Source organism: Felis catus, chromosome E1 (assembly GCF_018350175.1).
Source record: "Felis catus isolate Fca126 chromosome E1, F.catus_Fca126_mat1.0, whole genome shotgun sequence".
Taxonomy (NCBI): Eukaryota; Metazoa; Chordata; class Mammalia; order Carnivora; family Felidae; genus Felis; species Felis catus.
The window spans coordinates 49596178-49616443 of record NC_058381.1 but is presented as its reverse complement, the minus strand read 5'-3'; the positions used below and the strand labels follow the sequence as shown (position 1 = coordinate 49616443).

Here is a 20266-nt window from a genome sequence, read left to right as displayed (position 1 = left end):
CCAGTTCAGAGGGCCCCAGAGGGTCAGGCCTCCCTCTTATGGCCCGGTAGAGAGAGAGAGAGAGAGAGAGAGAGAGAGAGAGAGAGCCAGTGCTGCCAGGTGCCGAGCGGTTGAGATCTGCACCCTCCCTCCCCCGAGCACTGGATGTAGGGGACACCAGTCTTGGGCTCTGAGTGTCCAGCACGTTCAGGTCGTACTCACATGCGTAGCCATGGTTGTCAAAGCCCTGCTACCGTGCTGGGCTGGGACCAGTCCCCGGCAGCCAGCGGACTGTGGCGCTGAGCTTGGGGCAGCAGGCCAGGTGGCCCCTCCCCTCTGTGCACTCGTCCATCTCAACCTCTGGTGTCCCTCCAGCGGACTCAGAGTGGACCACTGCAACTTTGGGAAAGGCACCAATAACACTGAAGGCAAGAGCTGGCGATCTCGGGCCTCATGCTTGGAGGCTTCTGCACTTTCTCAACAATGTGTCCACCTCCTCCCATGCAAGGACTGTGCACCGAGAGAGACAGGGGTGACAGAGGGATTGTGGTTCCAGGAAGGTCCTGTGACATCCTTCCCGGGAACAGTGGCACCTGACTGCCCCCCCCCCAACTCCAAAAATCCACTGTAAGAAAACTAGCTGTCTTCACCTTTATAGCAGCTTCCTTTCTCCCCAGGGTCCCTGGGTATGTAATGTTAGTCTGAATCCCCAAATTAAAATTTTTTTTAATGTTTATTTATTTTGGAGAGAGAGAGAGAGAGAGAGAGACAGAGCGTGAGTAGGGGAGGGTCAGAGAGAGGGAGACACAGAATCTGAAGCAGGCTCCAGGCTTCAAGCTGTCAGCACAGAGTCCGAGGTGGGGCTCGAACTCATGAACCGCGAGATCATGACCTGAGCCGAAGTTGGACACTTAACCGACTGAGCCACCCAGGCACCCCTAAATCTCCAAATTTTAATGTACAGCTGCATAGTGTGGCAAAACATTCACGCATCTCTAACCCTGAAACAACTCAGGAGGGGGAACAGTGGGGAGCCATGTGGCTGGGTTTGGGTTCTCTCTGGGACCATTAGCAAGGATGCCCTCGTCATCCACCCTCTGGGCGCTGGGACTATAGGTTGCTTCCCGACCCAGCATTTGAGATTCATTTCTAAATGCATCTAGAGCGGCTGGCTGGCTCCGTCAGTGGAGCAGACGACTCTTGATCTCGGGGCAGTGGGTTTGAGCCTCACGTTGGGGACAGAGATTACTTGAAAAATTTTTTTTTTTCTAAGGAGAGCAGGGGCCCTGGGACACCTGTTTGGAGGTTCCGGGTGGGCCCCAAATCCTGGTGAATGAGGCAGAAGGCATTACGTTGGAAATTGGATTCTTTATTCTAACGCCTGGTGTTGCCCACCAACATTTTGTTTTCTCTCTTAGGGGTGGGGGACGCTAAAGTTAAATATTCCCCTTCTGAAGACTGGCGTGACTGTTTTCTTGCGTCTGAGAAATATCACGTGACAACCTGTTCAGGGCTCTTTCCTGTCTCCTGAATAAAAAGGACCGCTTTCATTCCCGGTGACCTGAGTCATGTCAGACCCTCCCTCCCAAGCGGCTGTGAACTTTCATTCACGGACTTGGGTTAGCTACTCGCTAACATTTCCCTCCCTGCTCCAGGCTATTCTTGGCCCCCGGGGCGAGGCGGTGGATAAACATAGATGGCAAAACCATGGACATCACGGTCAAGGGGCTGAGGCACCCTCACCGCTACGTGCTGGATGCCGCGCAAACCCACATCTACATGCTCATGAAGAAGGTAGGTGGGGCCGGTGCTGATGACGCGTCGGGGCCAGGGAGCCCTTCCCTTTCAAGGCACCAGGGAAATACGTGAACAAAGGGAGATGCCGGGTGGCTTCCTTTGCTGGTGTTGAGATGCAGGATGGTCAACTTGCACCTGTCCGCTGGTCTGGAACCTTGCCAAGCCCCCAGTCTTCGTGGCTGGGAAGGACCACTTACAGGTGCTGTGTGTGTCCTTAGGGGCTGTCGCTCTGTGGTGGCCGTAGAGGCAGTCATGACGCTGGTGATGAAAGCGTTGCTGTAACAGCTGTTCTTTGCCGAGTGGCTTGGGAGGTGCGGTCACGATGCAGAGCGTGGAACTTTGTACCAAGGACAACCCATGGGACAGGACTTGCTTCTCCAGGGTCCAGTGGTTTGTCCAGGGTCTCCCGGAGGTAGAGTCGAGAGTCCAGCTGTGTCTGCCTGCACCCAGAGGCTGAGCTCTTAGTCTCTTCCCGAGAATGGTGGCAGTTAAGGTGGCCCTGGCCCTAAGCAAATATCTCATTCGCTGGAGGAGGGGGAGGTTAGTACCCAAAAGAGACAAATGTGGTGTGATTCTGGTAAAACCCTGTGCGAATTCAGGTAGCTTTCTGGGTTATGTTGTTTTTTTTTTTAATTTTTTTTAAACATTTTATTTATTTTTGAGACAGGGAGAGACAGAGCATGAACAGGGGAGGGGCAGAGAGAGAAAGAGGGAGACACAGAATCCGAAACAGGTTCCAGGCTCCGAGCTGTCAGCACAGAGCCCGACGTGGGGCTCGAACTCACGGACCGCGAGATCGTGACCTGGGCCGAAGTCGGCCGCTCAACCGACTGAGCCACCCAGGCGCCCCTGGGTTATGTTTTTAAAAATGTTTATTTATTTATTTTGAGAGAGAGAGGGAGAAAGGCAGAGAGAGAGAGAGAATCCCAAGCAAGCTCTGCACTGTCAGCTCAGAGCCCAAGTCGGGTTTCGATCCCACAACCCTGGGATCATGACCTGAGCCAAAATCAAGAGTCAGACGCTTAACCGACTGAGCCACCCAGGCACCCCACATTTTGATTCTTAAAAATGTGCTTTTTTTCATGAAAAAAAGGGGGGTGCCTGGGTGGCTCTGTCGGTTGAGTGTCCGACTTTGGCTCAGGTCATGATCTCACGGTTCATGACTTAGAGCCCCGTGTTGGGCTCTGCGCGGACAGCTCAGAGCCTGGAGCCTGCTTCAGGTTCCGTGTCTCCCTCTTTCTGTGACCCTCCCCCGCTCACACTTGGTCTCTGTCTCTCAAAAATAAATAAAAATAAAAATAAAATTTTTTTTTTATTTTTTTTTTAAATTTTTTTTTTTTTTGACATTTATTTATTTTTGGGACAGAGAGAGACAGAGCATGAACGGGGGAGGGGCAGAGAGAGAGGGAGACACAGAATCAGAAACAGGCTCCAGGCTCTGAGCCATCAGCCCAGAGCCCGACGCGGGGCTCGAACTCACGGACCGCGAGATCGTGACCTGGCTGAAGTCGGACGCTTAACCGACTGCGCCACCCAGGCGCCCCTAAAAATAAAATTTTTTAATGTGATTTTTTTATACAACCTTTTACAGAGATACCCAGGAAAGCCAGATAGTAGCCAGAAAAAAACAGAGCCGTGGGTAACTTAAGGACAGTGTATACGCTTAGTAGATTGTGTGTCACGAGAGGCTGTGTCCTATGACAATAAAGTCAACATGACCCACCAATCCATAGTCCCCACTCCCAACCTCTGTCCTGGTTCTTGTAACTTTCACCGCTCCCGCTCAGTCTTTAGAATGGAACTGTTTTGATAAATTAAAAAAACCCTTGGTCCCTACGTCGTTGCTGTGGGCTTTGTCCCGTATTTGTTAGAACAAGAGTTTTGAGTTGAACCCGCACGTAACGAGCATTTGTGAAGCGAGTTCTCTGAACCTGGAAATACCCGCATAAGAGGAATCTGAGTCTTGGTTTTTCTTTTTCTTTTTATTCACTTATTTTGAGAGAGAGCATGTGTGAGAGGGGCAGAGAAAGAAAGAGAGAGAGAGAGGGAGAGGAGAGAGAATCCCAAGCAGGCTCCGCATTGTCATTGCGGAGCCCGATGTGGATCTCAAACTCATGAATTGTGAGCTCATGACCTGAGCTGAAATCGAGTCGGATGCTTAACTGACGGAGCCACCCAGGTGCCCCCTTGTTTTGTTTTGTCTCGCTTTTATATCTAAGTTCAGGGCAGAAAGGGATGTTCATGGGCATCCAGGTGGACTCCATGCTCATGGCTGTTCATTTTCCTTGGAGGCAGATACTGGGCGGGAGAGGTGGGATACAAGTGTCCTCTCATGCTTACTTGGCTGAAGCCCCCCCCAGGTGGATTTTAGTTGGGGGGGGGTTATAGACAGTTCTCTAAACCAAAGTGTAGCAGAATCAACGGGACGCTTCTTAAGACTCCAACTGTCCCATCCTGGGCATTTCTGACTTAGTGGGACTGGGGAGGGGGCCTGCAGATGTGCATTCGTAGCAAGTTGCCAAGTGAAATTGACTCTGCGGGTCCAGGGGCCGTACTTGACCACAGTTGCTTTAGCCACACACCTGAATGCCTTTCCCGCAAGGGTACAGGTTCTCTTAACTTTGCCATCTGACTGCCCAGGGAGGGCTTGAAAACAGCAAGTGTATGTGTTTGATTTGACACCTCCCCTCTCGTAATTACTGTTTTTCTCTTGTTCCCCCTAGGATTCTTATGCTCGCTATTTAAAGTCTCCAATCTATAAGGAAATGCTGGCCAAAGCTATTGAACCTCAGGAAACCACCAAGAGAAGGCAAGTGGGGTGGACTGTAATTGCTGGTTGCCTGCTGTTTTGTTTACAGAGAAGTGAGGGTCTTTTTCAGCCAAATGGTAATGATTGAGATACTTGCTTGATGAAAATATTGGGAACTGGGAAGGATTTCGTAGGGGTATGATTGCCTCATTGGCTTCATAATGCCCTGAATTAACCCCGGCAAGACTTCCTTAGTAATTACTGCCACTAAGTTTTGTTTCCCTTACTCTGGTTTGGAAAAGTTCTGATTATCGGACCGATAATTACCCTATGGCAAATGGAAGCATCTCATTGGTTTTTTAATTTGCTAGCCTTCTTGGGGCGCCTGGGTGGCTCAGTCGGCTAAGCGTCCGATTTCGGCTCGGGTCACGATCTCACGGTTCGTGGGTTCGAGCCCCGAGTCAGGCTCTGTGCTGACGGCTCAGAGCCTGGAGCCTGCTTCGGATTCTGTGTCTCCCTTGCTCTCTGCCCCTCCCCTGCTCGTGTTCTGTCTCCCTCTCAAAGAGACATAAACATTAAAAAATTTAAAAAATTTTAAATTTTTTAAAAAAGTTGCTATGCTTCTTCACCTTGAAACTGGAATTAAATTAGCTACATCCTCGTATCCTTGGAATGTCCTAAGACCTTAGAGAGCACAGCAGACTATGCCTCAAGAAAAATGGTGGACTGATGGGGGAAAAACGACATGCTAAGTGTTCTTGTTGACTCCAGGGACTGCCTGTCAGCAAGTCCCCCGTTAACTGGTTCCTGCTCACTTCCTCCTTGGAGATGTGGATCATCTCAACTGGTAGAACCCTTGGGCAAAGGATGCAGTGTTCTGAAGGGCAGTTTGAACCCTTTTCTGGAGGGGTAAACGAACACTCTACAGGGAGGGACTGAAGATTCAAAAGAGTAACCAAATGACAGCATGAACAAAGTTGTGGGACTTTGGTGGGGGTTTTCTCAGTGACGGCACGTGGTCTGTTCATCCCTCTCCCCCCGCCCCCCGCACCCCCCATGGTTAGTAAATGTTCCCCTGTTTGCAGGCTCAGCCCATGCTGGGCTCTTTTCCAGCGTCTCCAGTCAATTCAAAAGAGGGGTGGTTGGACGGGAGCCTTTATCAAAGGAGCTTAAAAAAAAAAAAAACCCAACTTAGTTTCATTCTTGAGGATAATGGCCCTGTGATAAAAAGGAGAGAAAAGAGGGCTTTGTGGTGCTATTCTTCTAGGTTTGCCCGGTAAGGAAGGGAGTTCAGTGTCCCTGGGGGCTTGAAAGCTTCTCCTTTAAGTCACGAGAAAGTGTAATGGCTCCAGAAGTTCTGCCAGAGAGTGGTGGGGAAGGAAAGGAAGTCTTGTATACCTCTCTCCAGATGTTTTATAAGTAGGCAGCAGACCTGAGAAATCAGCTGGCATCTTTTCTGGGGCATCCAGGGGGCCCTGGGTGCCGGGTGCCCTGAGGCCCCCGGTGCAGTGCTTATCTGGTAATGGCCCTGTGAGTGAGGACACACGGGTGATGCTTTTGTAAGGAGGGAAGCCCGGCCCGTCAGTGTGTGCGGGTTGCAGGGCGTGTGGGCTCGTCCCAGGGCTCGTGAGTGTCAGCCAATGTGTGAAACTTAATTTCTCTGGAATCCGTTAAATCGAGCTCCAAACTCCCCCTGGGCGGGGCTGGTGGGTGACCCAAGTTCAACCACGACTCACTGGTAAGGGAGCCGTCTTCTTCCCTCGCGTGGATGCCAGAGTTCTCCGGGCTTTTGTAGTCCAGAGGTTTGGGGAGGTCCTAGGTTTGAAGTCTACCATTGCCGCTGAAGTGCTTGTTTGCCAGGCATGGGGGTGGTTCAGCTGCTCGCCACTGCCGGCATCTGTCAGACGCCTGGAGCTTTGTCCTGGTCCCCAAGGCCATGGGAGACAGACTTGGGTCCCAAGAACCCATGTTTGACTTCTGGAGAGGTTCTGACTCACGTGGTGCATGCACAAAGTACCACCAGCCCACCAACCCTCTCCAGGCCTCCCCCCGCGTTCTCTGCTGGTCTAGCCTTGGCCCCCTTGGACAGCCGGGCTCTTCCCCTCCTTCCCAGAGCCTTGGGTTTTTGAAAACAAACGCTCCCTCCTCCCCCCCCGCCCCCCACCAAGGCAAGAACCATTGGTCTTCCAGTATCAAACTCTCCTTGCCCCCTTCTTTCAGAGAGAGCCCATGGGAAGTTAAGTTGACACATTGATTTCTAAACATTGTAGGAGGTATGTCGTCACCACGACAGGCAGTGTTCCACGCGCCTAGCCTAGAATCCGACGGCGGCTGCTCCTCACTCTGGTCCATCCTCCAAAGGGGGAGATGGAGCTCAGGTCCAACACGCCTCTGAGGGCGCCCCCTTGGCGCTCGCGAGGAGAATGAGGGAACGAGCCCGGATTCGGGTCCTGCAGCCCCGTCTCCCAGCAGGTGCCACGGTGGCACAGCTGGGCGAGCTGTGTGGCTTTCCACCAACCACAGCCTTGTCCTTCCTTCCAGCTCCGGTCTCCCATTTATGCGACGCCACCTGCGTTCCAGCCCGAGCCCCGTCATCCTGAGGCAGCTGGAAGAAGAAGCCAAGGCTCGAGAAGCAGCCAACACGGTGGACATCACCCAGGTCATGAGCAAGCTGGACCGTAGGAGCCAACTCAAAAGAGAGCTGCCTCCTAAATAGATCTAGAACCCTTGGGGGGCGGGGGCGTACGTGCGGGAGAGGCACGCAAAGAAAGGCAGAGTCAGAGTCTAGAGAATTCTATGCCCCGTTGTGGGGGGGTGGGCAGCGGGGTCGCCAGGTGCATGCCACAGCCCCCTGACCTCCTTCGGGGTGGACTTCACAGTGTCACCGCAACTAGAGCTCCAGTTCGTGGGGGGACAGGGGCAGCAGTGGGGGGCGGGGAGGTCCCTTGACTCAGGTGCTGTGTGACTTACTTAGCGCTTACTTAGTAAGTACGAACTTAGCACTTACCCCCTTGCAAGAACCAAGGGGGTTCTTGGAGTGGGAAGCACAAAGAAAACAGGCTGTTTTGTGTAGCACCGTTTGCTTTGGAGAATGAACAGGAAGACCGCCTCGTCCCCCAAGACATAGTTCTTCTTAATGGAGCTCCTCACCCTACCTCTCCGATTCAGACTCCGCTTCTAAAGCAGTCTGAGATGCCTCTGAGGCACTAGATGCAGGGTCCCCCCTAGATGCACTTCCCCTGGGCTTCTCTGTTACCCCTTCTGGAAGGGTCCTGCTGAGACATTCCTGTTGAGCTCGTTCTTAGTCACGGTTGGTGAGGGCTGGTGAGCTCCCTCCTTCCCTGTTGTCTCCCCACCGCCTGACACCTGCTGGGGGAATTAGTATAAGGGCTAATTAGACTAATTAGACGAAGGGCTCAGTCGGAAGCCTCCCGGGGAAGTCAAGGTGAAATGGCCTTATGACGAAGGCCATATTGTTTGGGATAAAGGAAAGGTGATGGTGACTTCATTCGTGGGAAGAGGGATGATAGACGGCTGGACATTTCCGAGACGAGTTAGGGTCAAAGGTAATATTCTTTGGGATATTTTCTTTTATTTTTTTGTGGCGGGACAGGGGAGAGGGAGAGAAGGAGAGAGAATCCCAAGTAGGCTCCACACCTGGCTCAGAGCCTGATGTAGGGCTTAGTCTCAAGACTGTGAGATCATGACCTGAGCCGAAATCAAGAACCGGGTGCTTAACCGAATGAGCCACCCAGGCGCCCCTCCTTTGGATATTTTCTCGATGTTTGTGCTTCTCTGTAGCTGTAGGCTAGGCCAGCCCTGTGGTCAGGGAGCAGGGAGAGGACAGTTCACACTCTGACCTTGGGAGGCCTACAAGGTAATTCTGGAAGCTAGCCTTACCTCATACACCTGTGTGAGAACGCAAAGGCGACAGGGCAAGGCCGCGCGCAAGGGACCGACATTACGCAGCAAAGGGACTCACTCCTTCAGCACGTTTACTGAGTACCTACTACGTGCCAGGCAGTGGTGAATACAACGGCCTGGTCTCTGTCTCACGGAGTTTATAGTCTAGGACTGACCAAAAATAACGAAGCCAATGGTATCGGCAGCCGTTGCCATGTGACAAACAAGATTAGAGCGTCACACGATAATCAGTGTTTATTGCCCCTGGGTATAGGGTCGTCTGTGTGGCTCTGTTGATCTTGGTGGAGCTCACTCCCATGCGTGGGGCCTTGATCTGTGGTGGCCCGAGCTGGGACGAGCGGAACGATTCTTCTCTGCTTCTCGTGCCTCTTGTCCTCCAACAGCCTGGCCGCGGCATGATCTGTGGTGATGGCGGATTGCAAGGGAGTAAGTGGAAACACGTCAGAGTCTTGAGGTGTAGGCTTAGACCTGGTTTTCCACCTCATTTCCTTGGCCAAATCAAGTTACAAAGCCAGCCTAGAATCAAGGGATGAGGAAATAAACTCTAACTCTTTAGCGAGAGAAATGTTAAAGTCTTATCGCCACAGACGTGGAGACAGGGAGGGACGAATTGGAGCCGTCACTGCGACCAACAGCCCACATATATGATAAAACCTGTAGAGAGTGTTACACAGGATGTGGATATGGTGCCCTGAGAGGGGAGAAGGGAGATGTGTGCACTGAGGAGGCCTCTTCAAGGCGGTCACGGAGAAGCAGAGGTGGAGTGAAAGCGGCCGCACAAAGAATGTGGGCAGGCAGGGAGAACTTTCCAGGCAGACGGGACTGCATGCGTGAAGAAAGTGGCTCGGGGTGAACCGTAAGGCCAGGTGGATGGAGCCTGGTGGGCGTGGGGCATATGGTGCAACACAAGGTTAGAGAGGTGGGCAAGGCCAGGTCACCGGGGACCTTTTGGGCCATTGGAAGGAGTCTACAGCTCTTGGCTTCATGTCAGTGAAACGATTCCATTACTCTCTCTATTTTCGCTAGTCGTAGACTAGTTTAAACTCCGAAAGAACAACCTGAGGTGTGCTTTGGTCGTCTCTCTTTTGGAGAATGTTGGAAGTTTTCCGATGCAGGGAGGGCACCCCCAGAAGGAATTTCAGGTGATGGCCGTTGTGAATGGAATGACACAGGACAGGGGCTGTGTTTGCCCAGGATCACTCTGAATCCTGATGGGTTCTGCAGAAACGTGTCTGACCTGAGTGGATGAATGAAAGGAAGAAGGAAGGAAGGGAAAGAGCCCTGGATTTGGAGAAGGCCTCTTGGTCTCTGGTTCTGCCACCAGCCATGTGGTCTTGAACAAGTCACTTACGATCTCTGCTTCCTGATTTGTGAAGTGAGGGGTTAGGGCCAGATCCACGCTCCTTGAAACAGACTCTGTGAGTTCCCGGAGGGTACCCCGCCTGGGGCCTCGATTTTGCTTGAAGATTTGGAAGGGGAGGACACTTAGGTAATTTTAGATATTTTTTTGCATTAAAATCATCATGAATATGGTATGAATTAGAATGCAAAACGTACATGAATTTTTTAAGATAAAAATTGAGACATCAAAGACATTTCATGCTTGGCTGTGGCAGGTTTAGGCTTTACCCTCAGACTCCTGGGAGAGGATGTTTACCCGGCTCTCCTGCTGTTTGTCCTACTTTCCTGGGAAAGTTTGAGAAGCACAAAACCAGAGAGATGCGCCGTCCCTTCTGGTTACCCCCTGTGAGCTGGGACCGCATACCCGGCACAATGGCGGTGACGATGGCGGGGCGTCCAACACATCAGGAGTTCCGCAGGCTACAAAGCGTATCGTGTTTGTCTGTGACTCAGCCATCCACCTCCCACAAGTGAGATGTCTCCCACCCTCCAGCAGACTCCCAGGGGCTCCGTATCAGGCACAGAGTAGATACGCCACACGTATTAATGGAAACCTTCTCAACGTCAGACACACGGGGACCCCGCAATCTAGTGAGAGGCACAGGGATGTAAACAGGGTCAGTTATCACTCTTTAACGGATAAATGCATAAATAAGGAACCCGGAGAAATGCATCTGAAGGAGGGTAGGAGATAAATGGCTTCGCTCCTGGTTAGCAGCAGCCACGTTCCACACGTTTCTAAACACCTTTTCTATGTAAGAACCGGTGATGGCTGCTGGGACAGGTACAGAAATGGGCAAGAGGTTCTCTGCCCTCCAGGGGCCGGCATCGATGCCTAGATGCAAATGGCTGCAACGTGAGACGGAACGGGATCGAGGCTGAGTGTGGCACACCAGAAGAGCACAGAGATGGGAGAGGATTGTCTGGCCTGGAGGACTGGCGGGGCGGGGGGCGGGGGGCGGGGGGCGGGGATCCACCAGGAGATTCTCGTGTTTGGTAGTAAAGGAGCCCAGGTCCCTATCCAGTTTTGAGGTTTTGTAAGAGCGTCGGCCGCTGGGCCCCAGCAGGTGACAGCTGTTCCTGGGGGCTTTGTTTCTGTGTGTCAAACATAACAGTGGCCCCCGCAGGGTCTGTCTCGATCTCAGATAGCATCAAAAATAGTATTTATTTGGACAGTATTATCGATATATTTAAACGATTGTGATAGTTTCTGTGTTCTGTGTACTTAGGTACCCTCTTGATTCCTCAATGCCATGCTTTAAACAGCTTGAGTTTCTCCACCTCCTATTTATGCTAGAATATAAATCATGCTGGAAAGTGCCAGGCTTTCCTTTGTAGAATTTCGTTTTCAAGCTTGGCTTTTAGAGAAAGGGCTGCTCTTCTTGTGAGGGTTGTGGTAATACGAAGGCTATGGACAAGAAAATACAAGAAGAGTACGTAAGATAATGCCTGGCGTATAATAAACGCTCAATAGAGGCTAGCTGCTGTTACCTTGGTCACAACCATCGTCACTGTCGCCATCACCACCATTTATCACCAACACCGTCACTGTCGTCATCTTCATCATCACCACCATCATCACCACCACCCTTAGTCGCGTACGGTCTTAGAGTAACCTTGGGCTTCCTTGCACCTGTCGGTGTTCGTCCAGTACGGTGATCCATTATTCTTTACTCTTCCGGGCGTTCCCTCGGGTGCACTTTTAGCTTTGTTGACTTAAACCGTCTCACTTCTCTGCTCTCTCAGAGTCTTGCAGTGTGGGCCGCCCAGCTCTCCAGGGACCATCAGGATATATTTGAAGGGACGAGGGTGGGCCATTGATGTCACGTGCTCTATGAGTCTGTCCAAGTTCTGCGGCTAAAGCAAGGGTCCGTTCAAGATGGTAAGGCTGTGCCACACACGAGATGGTGGGTAGGAGAAATGATGTGTCCACCCTTGTGGATTTGTTTCCACGGAGCCAACTTTGCTTATTTGCTTTTGGAGGCAGTGGGCGAGGGGAAGGCGAGGAGGGACCGGAGAGGGTGCTGTGCACACTGCATGCTGAACCTGAATGTGGCTTAGGAAGCGGGAGTTCAGGGGGCCACAAGGACTCCTTCAGATTCTCAGCCCGTTTCTAGACAGAAGACGAATCGCACCTCTTTGCACTTATCTGCCTTGCCTGCCATTAAAAAGCCTACGATCGTGGCGTCATGTCAATGTACCCACTCCATTCCACGCTCTTTCCCCCTGTGTCACTCCCTTGCCTAATAAAACAGAGCTCTCAGAGCTTCACCGTGTCTCCGTGTGTCACATTTCTTTGCCACGTGCCTTGCATGCCGCTGCTTTGCTGTGTCACACCAGGGGTGGGCGTGGCGTGGGCTGGAGGGGCCAGGTCTCTGTGGGAGGGGCCAGAGTCCTGGTGGGAAGGGGGTAAAAAAGGCCTTCCTGCTTTGGGTGTCCGGGGCCGATGGGGTCAGTGGCTGTTTTCCCAGAAGAAAGGACCTTCTCAGGCCAGGTGAGTAAAGCAGGGCGGTGGCCACTCCTCACCTGTCTTGTCTTTCATCCTGGAAAAGAAAGTGATGGGGGAGAAGAGTGGGGTGGGGAGGAGGGCACAGAATTAAGGAGGGCAGTCCTGTCCTGTCATAAGCTGTACGATCTTGGTCAAGTTGTCATCTCCACGAGGCTCAGTTTCCTAATCTGTAAAGTGGGGATTATAATGACTTTATCACAGATTCGGAGTAAGTGGGATTCAAGAGAATGAACCGGAGGTAGGGTGTCCTCAGTCAGTTTATTCTCTCACCAAAGCCTATTGCCTAGTTTTGGTGTCTCAGCCCGCTCTGCAGGACCCCAGGTCCCATCTGAACCCCACAGGCAACGGGATGGCCTTATGGATCAGTAGACAAAGCAGGGGGCTTTGGGGTTTCACGCTCCTCGGATGGGATTCTCATTCTGTGTTAGTTATCTACTGCTGTGCAATGAAACAGCGCACACACAGCCGTTTGTTCGCGCACCGATGGCCAGGTGAGGCTGGGCCGGGCCCCCTGCTCATGGTCTCACACCCAAGGTCACACCAGCCTGTCGTGTTCCTATCTGGAGGCTCTTACGAGGAACCTGCTTCCAATCTCTTTGAGGTTGTTGTGGAGACTCAGTTTGTCACTGTAGGACTCAAGGCCCCAGCGTTTTTGTTGGCCGTTAAGCTGATGGCTGCACCCAGCTCCTAGAAGCTGCCCTATCCCTCGTCCTGTGTCCCCTCTGTCCCACCTTCAAAGCCAATCCTGGAGAATTTCTCCTTTGTTGAGTCCCTGTCGTGCTTCAAACCCTGTCTAACGTCCGTCCCTGGTCTCTGACTCAGATCTGAAGGGTTCGTGTGATGAGGTCAGGCTCACCCAGGTAATCCTCTGTTGATGTCACCTATGCCATATCATGTCACCTGAGCACGGAGTGGCTGTCGTGTGCCATTTCTAGTTCACATCCACACTGGAAGACGGGGGCAGGAGTGTTGGCCACCTTCGTGTTGTACATATCACTGTCCCCGTTGTCTGTGAGAGCCTTGGGATGGCAATGAGCCCGTCTAGACCTCAATTTTCTGGATACTAGATAATACGCTAGATTACCTACCATATAGCAGATGCTTAAGAAGTTACGGGGCCAGACCCTTTGACCTAACCGTTGTCTCCCAAACCCTTAATGAGGGCCCAGCTTTCTCCTTTATTGCTCTTCTGGTCAGCAGACTGTGTCCCAAGTGGAGACCCCTTGCCCTATAGAAGGACGGTGTTAGAAGCATGGCGTGGGGCTCCTCAAACTGGATAACGAAACCGTGACCTCGGGTGTTTGTTGGAAGATGCTTTCCCTGGGTTGCGTCCCCCCCGAGATTCTCCTTCAGTGGGTCTGGTGGGGTTGGGATCCACACTTGCAGCAGCACCCTGGGTGATCCCGGGGTGCGCTGATGGGCAGGCCATCCTGAGACGGCCAGCCAGCTGTTACACGTGCAGACTCGGCCGTCCACGGGCCCGGCTTCAAAGCCCGCCCTGTCCCCGGTGGCCTGTCCTTGGGGCTCGGTTTTCGAAGCATTCGTTTCCTCGTCTGTATAGTGGGCATAGTAAGAGCTGGTGGCCTTACTGAGCGGCTTCGGGAAGTAAGTGCGATGATCCACAAAACGTGCTCAGCCTCGACCCTCACGTTTCCTGAGTTCTCGCTGCGTGGTAAGGCCAGGAGTTTTGATTTCGTATGTTAACCCTGGGGCCCCAGGTCCGGGCCTTGGCTCTGGTTTGTGGGCCTGTGGGGGCCTGAGCAGAGGCACAGTATCAGTGGCTCTCAGCTGCTGTTTCAGAATGGAATCGAACTTGAACTTCAGGGAGCTGGTGGGGGAGAATGGAGGCCGTCCCCCCTCTGCCCCCAACGGCAAAGACTTCTGTGGCCTCCTGGCCTTTCTTTTCCTCTAAAAGCTGTCCTGGATGTGCCTGCCCCTTTCTCTTCCGGCTGGGACCAGCACACTCAGGGGACCTGGAAACCAGGCCATACCCCATAGAAGCCAGCAGCCTCCAGCTCAGCGCCCGGAGCTGCCCTCCCTCGGCCCCGGGGCAGTGCCCAGGCCCCCGGGGCAGGCAGGTTTCTCTAAGCTGGGCGTCGTGTGGCTGTGCCAGTTTCAAAGAGGGTTTGTTCTTCACTGAAGTCCTTTCCAGTTCTCTCTCGGAGGCAGTGATGGCCCAGCTGTCCCAGAGGGTCCCCCTTCCCCGCCAGGACTGGGCTTTGACACGGTGAGAGGCCACAGCAGGCCTTTAGGACGGGGCATGACGAACCGGGCCGGTGGGCCCTCGGAGGCCCATCTGTGGAGGGAAGAGCGGTGACAACAGAGGGGTGACAGCAGAGAGCCTCCCTGAAAATTCCAACTTTAACTTTGTCAGCTCAGACCAAGCTCTCCCGGGCTTTGCTGAAAACCTGCTGGTCCAGCACTCCTGCCCCTCCCCCCTCCCGCTCCTTGACTCTGGGGCCACGGGAGCCCAGGGAGGTCGGGATGCTCCCCTTCTCCAGCGATGAGCCCACGACGCCCACTCTGCCTCCCCTCCCGGCCACCCTGTTCTGCCGCGGGAGACACGGCCAGTGCGGGGGCTTGGCGACCCCCAAGGCGTGGCCAGTTGGACACGGGGTCGGGGCTCAGGACGAGGTGGGGTGGTCTCAAGCCCGGAGGAGTGAGCAGGGTCCGGGCTGGGGCTTCTCGTATCACCACTGCTCTGTTAAAAGTGTCCTCGGGCTGGGAACTAAGGACGGAGAAAGGATGCATGGCATCTAGCGGGTCCTAAGCATTGTTTGCTGGGGGACGGGGGTTCAGGGCAGTTGGAAAGCCAGCCTGGCCTCACCCCAGCATCCCAGGCCCAGCAAAGGTCAGCCTGGATGCAAACGTCCAGCTCCAGGCACCGTGGCCAGGGCTCGGGGACCGGCGGGCCCCTTGACGGGAGGCCCGTGTGTGGCTGGGCCGTCATCACAGGGGGCTCCGGGCCCCTTTCCCAGCTCCCCAATGGGCCCGCCACACCAGGCCGTGCTCCGGGCGCTGGAAGGGGCTAAGTCAGCAGAGGGCTGTGTCCCTGAGCCCCCACGACTCACCCTGAACTCTCTCTTTGTCTGCAGCCGGGCCAGCACACCGCTCCCAGCCCCCACCTGGCCGTGTACACAGGGACCTGCGTGCCCCCGTCTCCTTCGGGTCCCTTCTCCCCCTCCTGCCGCTCCCCCAGGATGCCTTTCCCCTCACCGGGCCGCTTCATCCGGAGGCCCAGCAGCACCATCTGCCCCACGCCTATGAGGGTGGCCTCGGAGAGCTCCGAGCAGACGGGGGCCGCCGGTGCCTCCGGGGCCTGCCCGGGGCCCTCCGACACCGCCGGGGGTGAGGCCTCGGCCGAACACCCCTGGGTCCGGCCCAAGGCCCGCGTGGCTCTGTCCTTCAGCAGGTTTCTGAGACGGGGCTGTTCGGCTTCCCCGGTCTTTGCCAGGCTCTCGCCCAAGTGCCCGCCCGTGTCCCACGGGAAGGTGCAGCCCCTGGGGGACGTGGGCCAGCAGGTGTCACGGCTGAAATCCAGGAGAGTAGCAAAGTAAGAACCGGAAGGGCTTGTGCTGTGTGTGAGCGCAGGGGCACATTTGTCCCTGCGCGGGCATACGTGTTTGCACATTTGCCTGCATGTGAGCGTGCGCATGTGCGTATGTCTCTGCCTGAGTGCGCGTGCACGCATGTCTGTGTGTGTGTGTGTGTGTGTGTATGTCTGTGCTGGGTACCGAGGCCATGGGCTTGAGCACGGTCTAGAACTGGGGGTGGGGGGGTGAGTAATGAGGATTCTGGGTTAGCAGACACGACAAGAGGGCTGTTTGGCCGCTGGATAATTTCCAGAAACTCAGTGTTGCCCTCGCCTGCTTCCCGAGAAAGAAAAGGAATGGGAGTCTTTCTTTTCCACCTTTTCCCCCTTCTGTCTGTGCTCCACCCAGCCTGCCCCATCCCCAGAAAGTCAGTCTAATGAATCCGTTGCACTTTTTTTTTTTAAAGTTATTTATATACTTTGAGAGAAACAGAGAGAGAGGAGAGGGAGTAAGCGGGGGAGGGGCAGAGAGAGTCCCAGGCAGGCTCCACACTGCCAGCTGGGAGCCCACGCGGGGCTCGAACCCACGAACCGTGAGATGGTGACTTGAGCCGAAACCGAGTCAGATGCTTAACCGACCGAGCAGGCTCTCAGAGGGGCCTGCGGGGATTCCTGCTTCTACAGGTGTTTCTGTGAAAAGGACTGTGCCCAGTCTCCCCCGAGAGGTGGCCCCTCTCAGCTCCATTTTGGGTGTAAGCCTGAGTTCTGAGAACCCCAAGCGCCCGGAGGCAGGTCACCGGGGGCAGCACAAAGGCTCTGAGGGGGTGCATGCCAACTGGTGGACCAATGGCAGAAAGAAAAGTTGTAGACGGTGCAAAACTGAGAATCAGCCCCCCCGCCTCTATTTGGTTTTGGGGAGACAGTCAGGGGTATCCCTGCACCAACCAACACGCTCCTGTTGGTTGCTCCAACCATAACAATTCCAGCCCCTCCAACATGAAAATAAAGCATCTTTTGAATGAGCCTGAGTTTAGCAGAGAAACAGGAGTCCCCTTCTACCCCAGTGAAAGAGATCCGCGGAGCCGGTCGCGGCACACGAAGATTTTGGCAGGCACACCTGGGTGTCACTCTCCTCCAGGGATGTCAGGGTGAGCTGAGGATTTGGTGTCCCTTCTGTCCCTATGCACTTGCCTGTCTTTTGTGCCTGAAGCTTTTTCCAGATCAAAATGGACGTGCCTACGCAGAGTGGGACCTGCCTGATGCACTCGGAGGACACCGGGACAGGAGACTCGGGTGACCGGGCCGAGGAGAAGGAGGTCATCTGTCCCTGGGAGAGCGTGGCCGAGGGGAAAGCTAGCTGAGCCGGGGGCGCTGGACCAAGAAGACGCTCCCAGCAGACCCTGCCAGATGGGGCCACGGGCTCTCGAACCCAAGTGCATTTCGATCACATTTGGGGCCTGGAGAGAGAAGACGGGATGGATTGTGGGGAAGCGTGCACTGCCTGGGGTCCCGATGGCCGATTCCCACCCTCCCTCTTGACCTTCCCTTCCTTGGGCAGAAGAAAGGCATGTGGACCAGAGGACTTTACTTGCTGCCTTAAAACCAATAAGAGGTTAACTTGTGCGAGTCTCTTGGCCTGGGATGTTAGTGTGCGTCTGGTTTTATTAGTTAGCTATGAGCTACTGTTTATCAGTTTATGAGTTCAATTCATCTCTCCTTTGGTTTTAGAGACAAAGGGACACTGAGTCGTTTTTAAGAACTCCCTCCCTGGCTAAACTGGTTTGTGCATGTTACTTCTATCAACGGAGCTCCCCAGAGCGTGGCATCGTGCACGAAGGGGGTGTCGGGGAAAGGCATCTTTCTAGAATGAGCAGGTGTGTTGTTCGCATCCACCAAGAAGTAGAAACGAGATGGGATTAGCTGGGCAAGGGGTTTATTGGGGGAAACACCTGTGAAGGATAAAGAGTGCGATCTGGAGAAGGAGGTAGGGGCCTTCCGACCAAGTGCCTGGCTGGCCTCTGGGGAAGGAAGGGCAGGCTTGGAGAGTCTCATATGGCAGTGCAGTTCCAAGTGAGTTTTGGCTTTGCCATTGGGGTGTCCTTGACGCAGAGTGACTAGGTCTGGCAAGAACGGTTCTGCCTTCTCACCTCCACCATGCAAGGTCATTGGCTGGGAGCGCCTGAGGGGGAAGCCCGGCCCCAGCACGGACACGCTGCTGGCCATCGGTCCATCCACTCCCTGCAGCAGGGGCTCTGAGCACGCACGTTCATGTCTGCTGCATGCAACCCGGTAGGCACTTCTGGAGGCTTAGGCCTCGGTGCACCCCCACCTCTTCTCATAGTCATTTACTCCACTGGTATGTGTTGAACCCTTGCTATGGGCCAGGCACTGTGCTAGGCCCTGGGGATGCAGTGGTGGGTGAGCCTCCTTGCCTCCTTGAATTCATCTAGAGCCGTGGCTCTCAACCCGGGACAACTTTGCCCCTGGGGGACACTGAGCAGCATCTCAAAACATTTTTGGGGTGTCAGGACTAGTGCGGGGAACGCTGCTGGCCTCTAGCGGGTGGAGGGCAGGCAGTGACAGCAAACATTCTACAAACGGGATAGTCTTCTACCCCTCCACAACGAAAGATTCTCTTGTCCAAATCAGCAAGTGCTGCTGTTGGGAAATCCCCGAAGAGAGGGTGCAGGTGATTCCCTGGGCTGCTGGACACGGGCCCCTTGTCATTGGTTTCTGCCCCCAAGCCCTGAACTGTTGCCTGAGGGTGTTCTGCTGGGATTATAATTGGATTCAGGGGTGGGTTGATATTAAGGACTACATCGTCAAAAACGTTTCTTCAAAGTTGCATGGCAAGCTCTCACGGGAAAAAGATTTTTCGAGTGGGTTGCCAAACCATTCATTATCCCCCTCCCCTGAATTCTCAGCTTCATCAGATTCTGATTAGTAGATAAGAACCCCTCACTTGCTTTTAACGTGCGACAATTTACCTTATTCAGTCCATAAATAAGCCCCCCGGGGGCGACTGAGTCATCTGTCTTGACGCTTCTAGAAATGAACGGTGGCTAGGGGCATGGCCAAAACCTGGACTTGCTGACCACGCGAGGAAGCGCAGGTGATTTAATTCTGAAAGAGCGTGTCATTTTACATTCTGTGGGATCCACTCCTTTGGGCTCACAAGAGTTACTCATGTGGGGATGAGGAAACTTGTCTCCTAGAGAGCACACAACGCCGGCTGGCTCTCTCTTGGAAGGCGAGTGGATCAAAGAACTTGATGTCTTTATTTGGGAAGCTGGTCTAAAACGAGATTACAGGCACAACCCATACCTTTAATGTACCAGCAACCATTGTGCCCAGACCGTAAACTGGGGTTATGGGGCTCCACTCCGAAGCCCCCAGGGTCCTCGACCAAGACCGTATGGACCTTCAGCATCAACTACCCAAGGCTGCGGGATTCCCTGATGGGATTAGGTGAGGTCCCGGCTAAAGTGCTGTAACAAAGAGACCCCAGGAGGAAGGAAGTGGTTCAAACATGAAGGAGTTTGACTCTGCCGTGCAATTGCCCAAAGGCAGGAGGCATTTCGTGGTGACTGGATTCCAGGGAAGAGAGGAAATCCAGGGGCCAAGGTAAATATTTTTAACCTTGTTGCCTCACCCGTCCCCTAGTGATTGGCATGGTTATTCTCCACCTTGTCTGGACCGAAACTATTACCCAGTCTTGGTGGAGGGAGTGGAAAGTATAGTAGAAAAGGGGAGAATGTGGGAGGTGGGGCAAGAGGAGCTGGGAGTGGCTGATCAGTTTGTATTTGGCCAAACGTTTGGTCAATATCTGTAAAATGCATCTGCTCTATTCTGTGGTTGGGTGGCTTTTCCTTCATTGAGAATGCAAACCTCCTAGGCGCCCAACACCAGGTGCAGTAGAGTAAAACCACGGTGTGCGAGATAATTCGTTCTGGAAGCATGCTTGTCATCCAAAGTACTTGGATAGCAAAGCGAATTTCCCCGTGAGAAATAATGGGCACTCAGATGATTCGTTCCACAGCCCCAAAATATTCATATGCAAATGACTACAGCACTGTCATATAATGCAAAATAATAAAGAAAATCCAAAATATAAAGAAAAATAAACAAATTAACTTGCACTTGCCTTTGAAAACCTTCGTGGCTGGTGTGAGGGAGACAAGGGAGAGGAGGGTTATTGTGCAGGACGACTTCCACTATCACTAGTGGAATCACTGCTATCTATTGGCTCCATGGAATCTTCTTCTGAATGGGGACCACTGCACACACTGGCACGGATGTTGACCAGACTACGGTATTAAGAAACTCTTGTCCTATACTGTATTTAAGGTAACTGGTAATCAGGCAGCAGAGGAAA

General features: G+C 53.6%; 1 protein-coding gene across 2 annotated transcripts in view; it reads left to right on the top strand.

Annotated features, from left to right (window-relative positions):
* The window catches only part of RGS9 (regulator of G protein signaling 9), a 73185-nt gene extending 53155 nt beyond the window's left edge, over positions 1 to 20030 (top strand). For both annotated transcript variants that reach the window (XM_019818137.3, XM_003997097.4), the window contains exons 15-19: positions 1635 to 1773; positions 4500 to 4585; positions 7067 to 7184; positions 15455 to 15912; positions 17102 to 20030. In XM_019818137.3, the coding sequence (XP_019673696.1) occupies positions 1635 to 1773; positions 4500 to 4585; positions 7067 to 7184; positions 15455 to 15912; positions 17102 to 17252 (952 nt within the window). In that variant the 3' untranslated portion in view covers positions 17253 to 20030. The remainder of the gene's footprint in view (positions 1 to 1634; positions 1774 to 4499; positions 4586 to 7066; positions 7185 to 15454; positions 15913 to 17101) is intronic.
* The last annotated feature ends 236 nt before the right edge of the window (positions 20031 to 20266 follow it).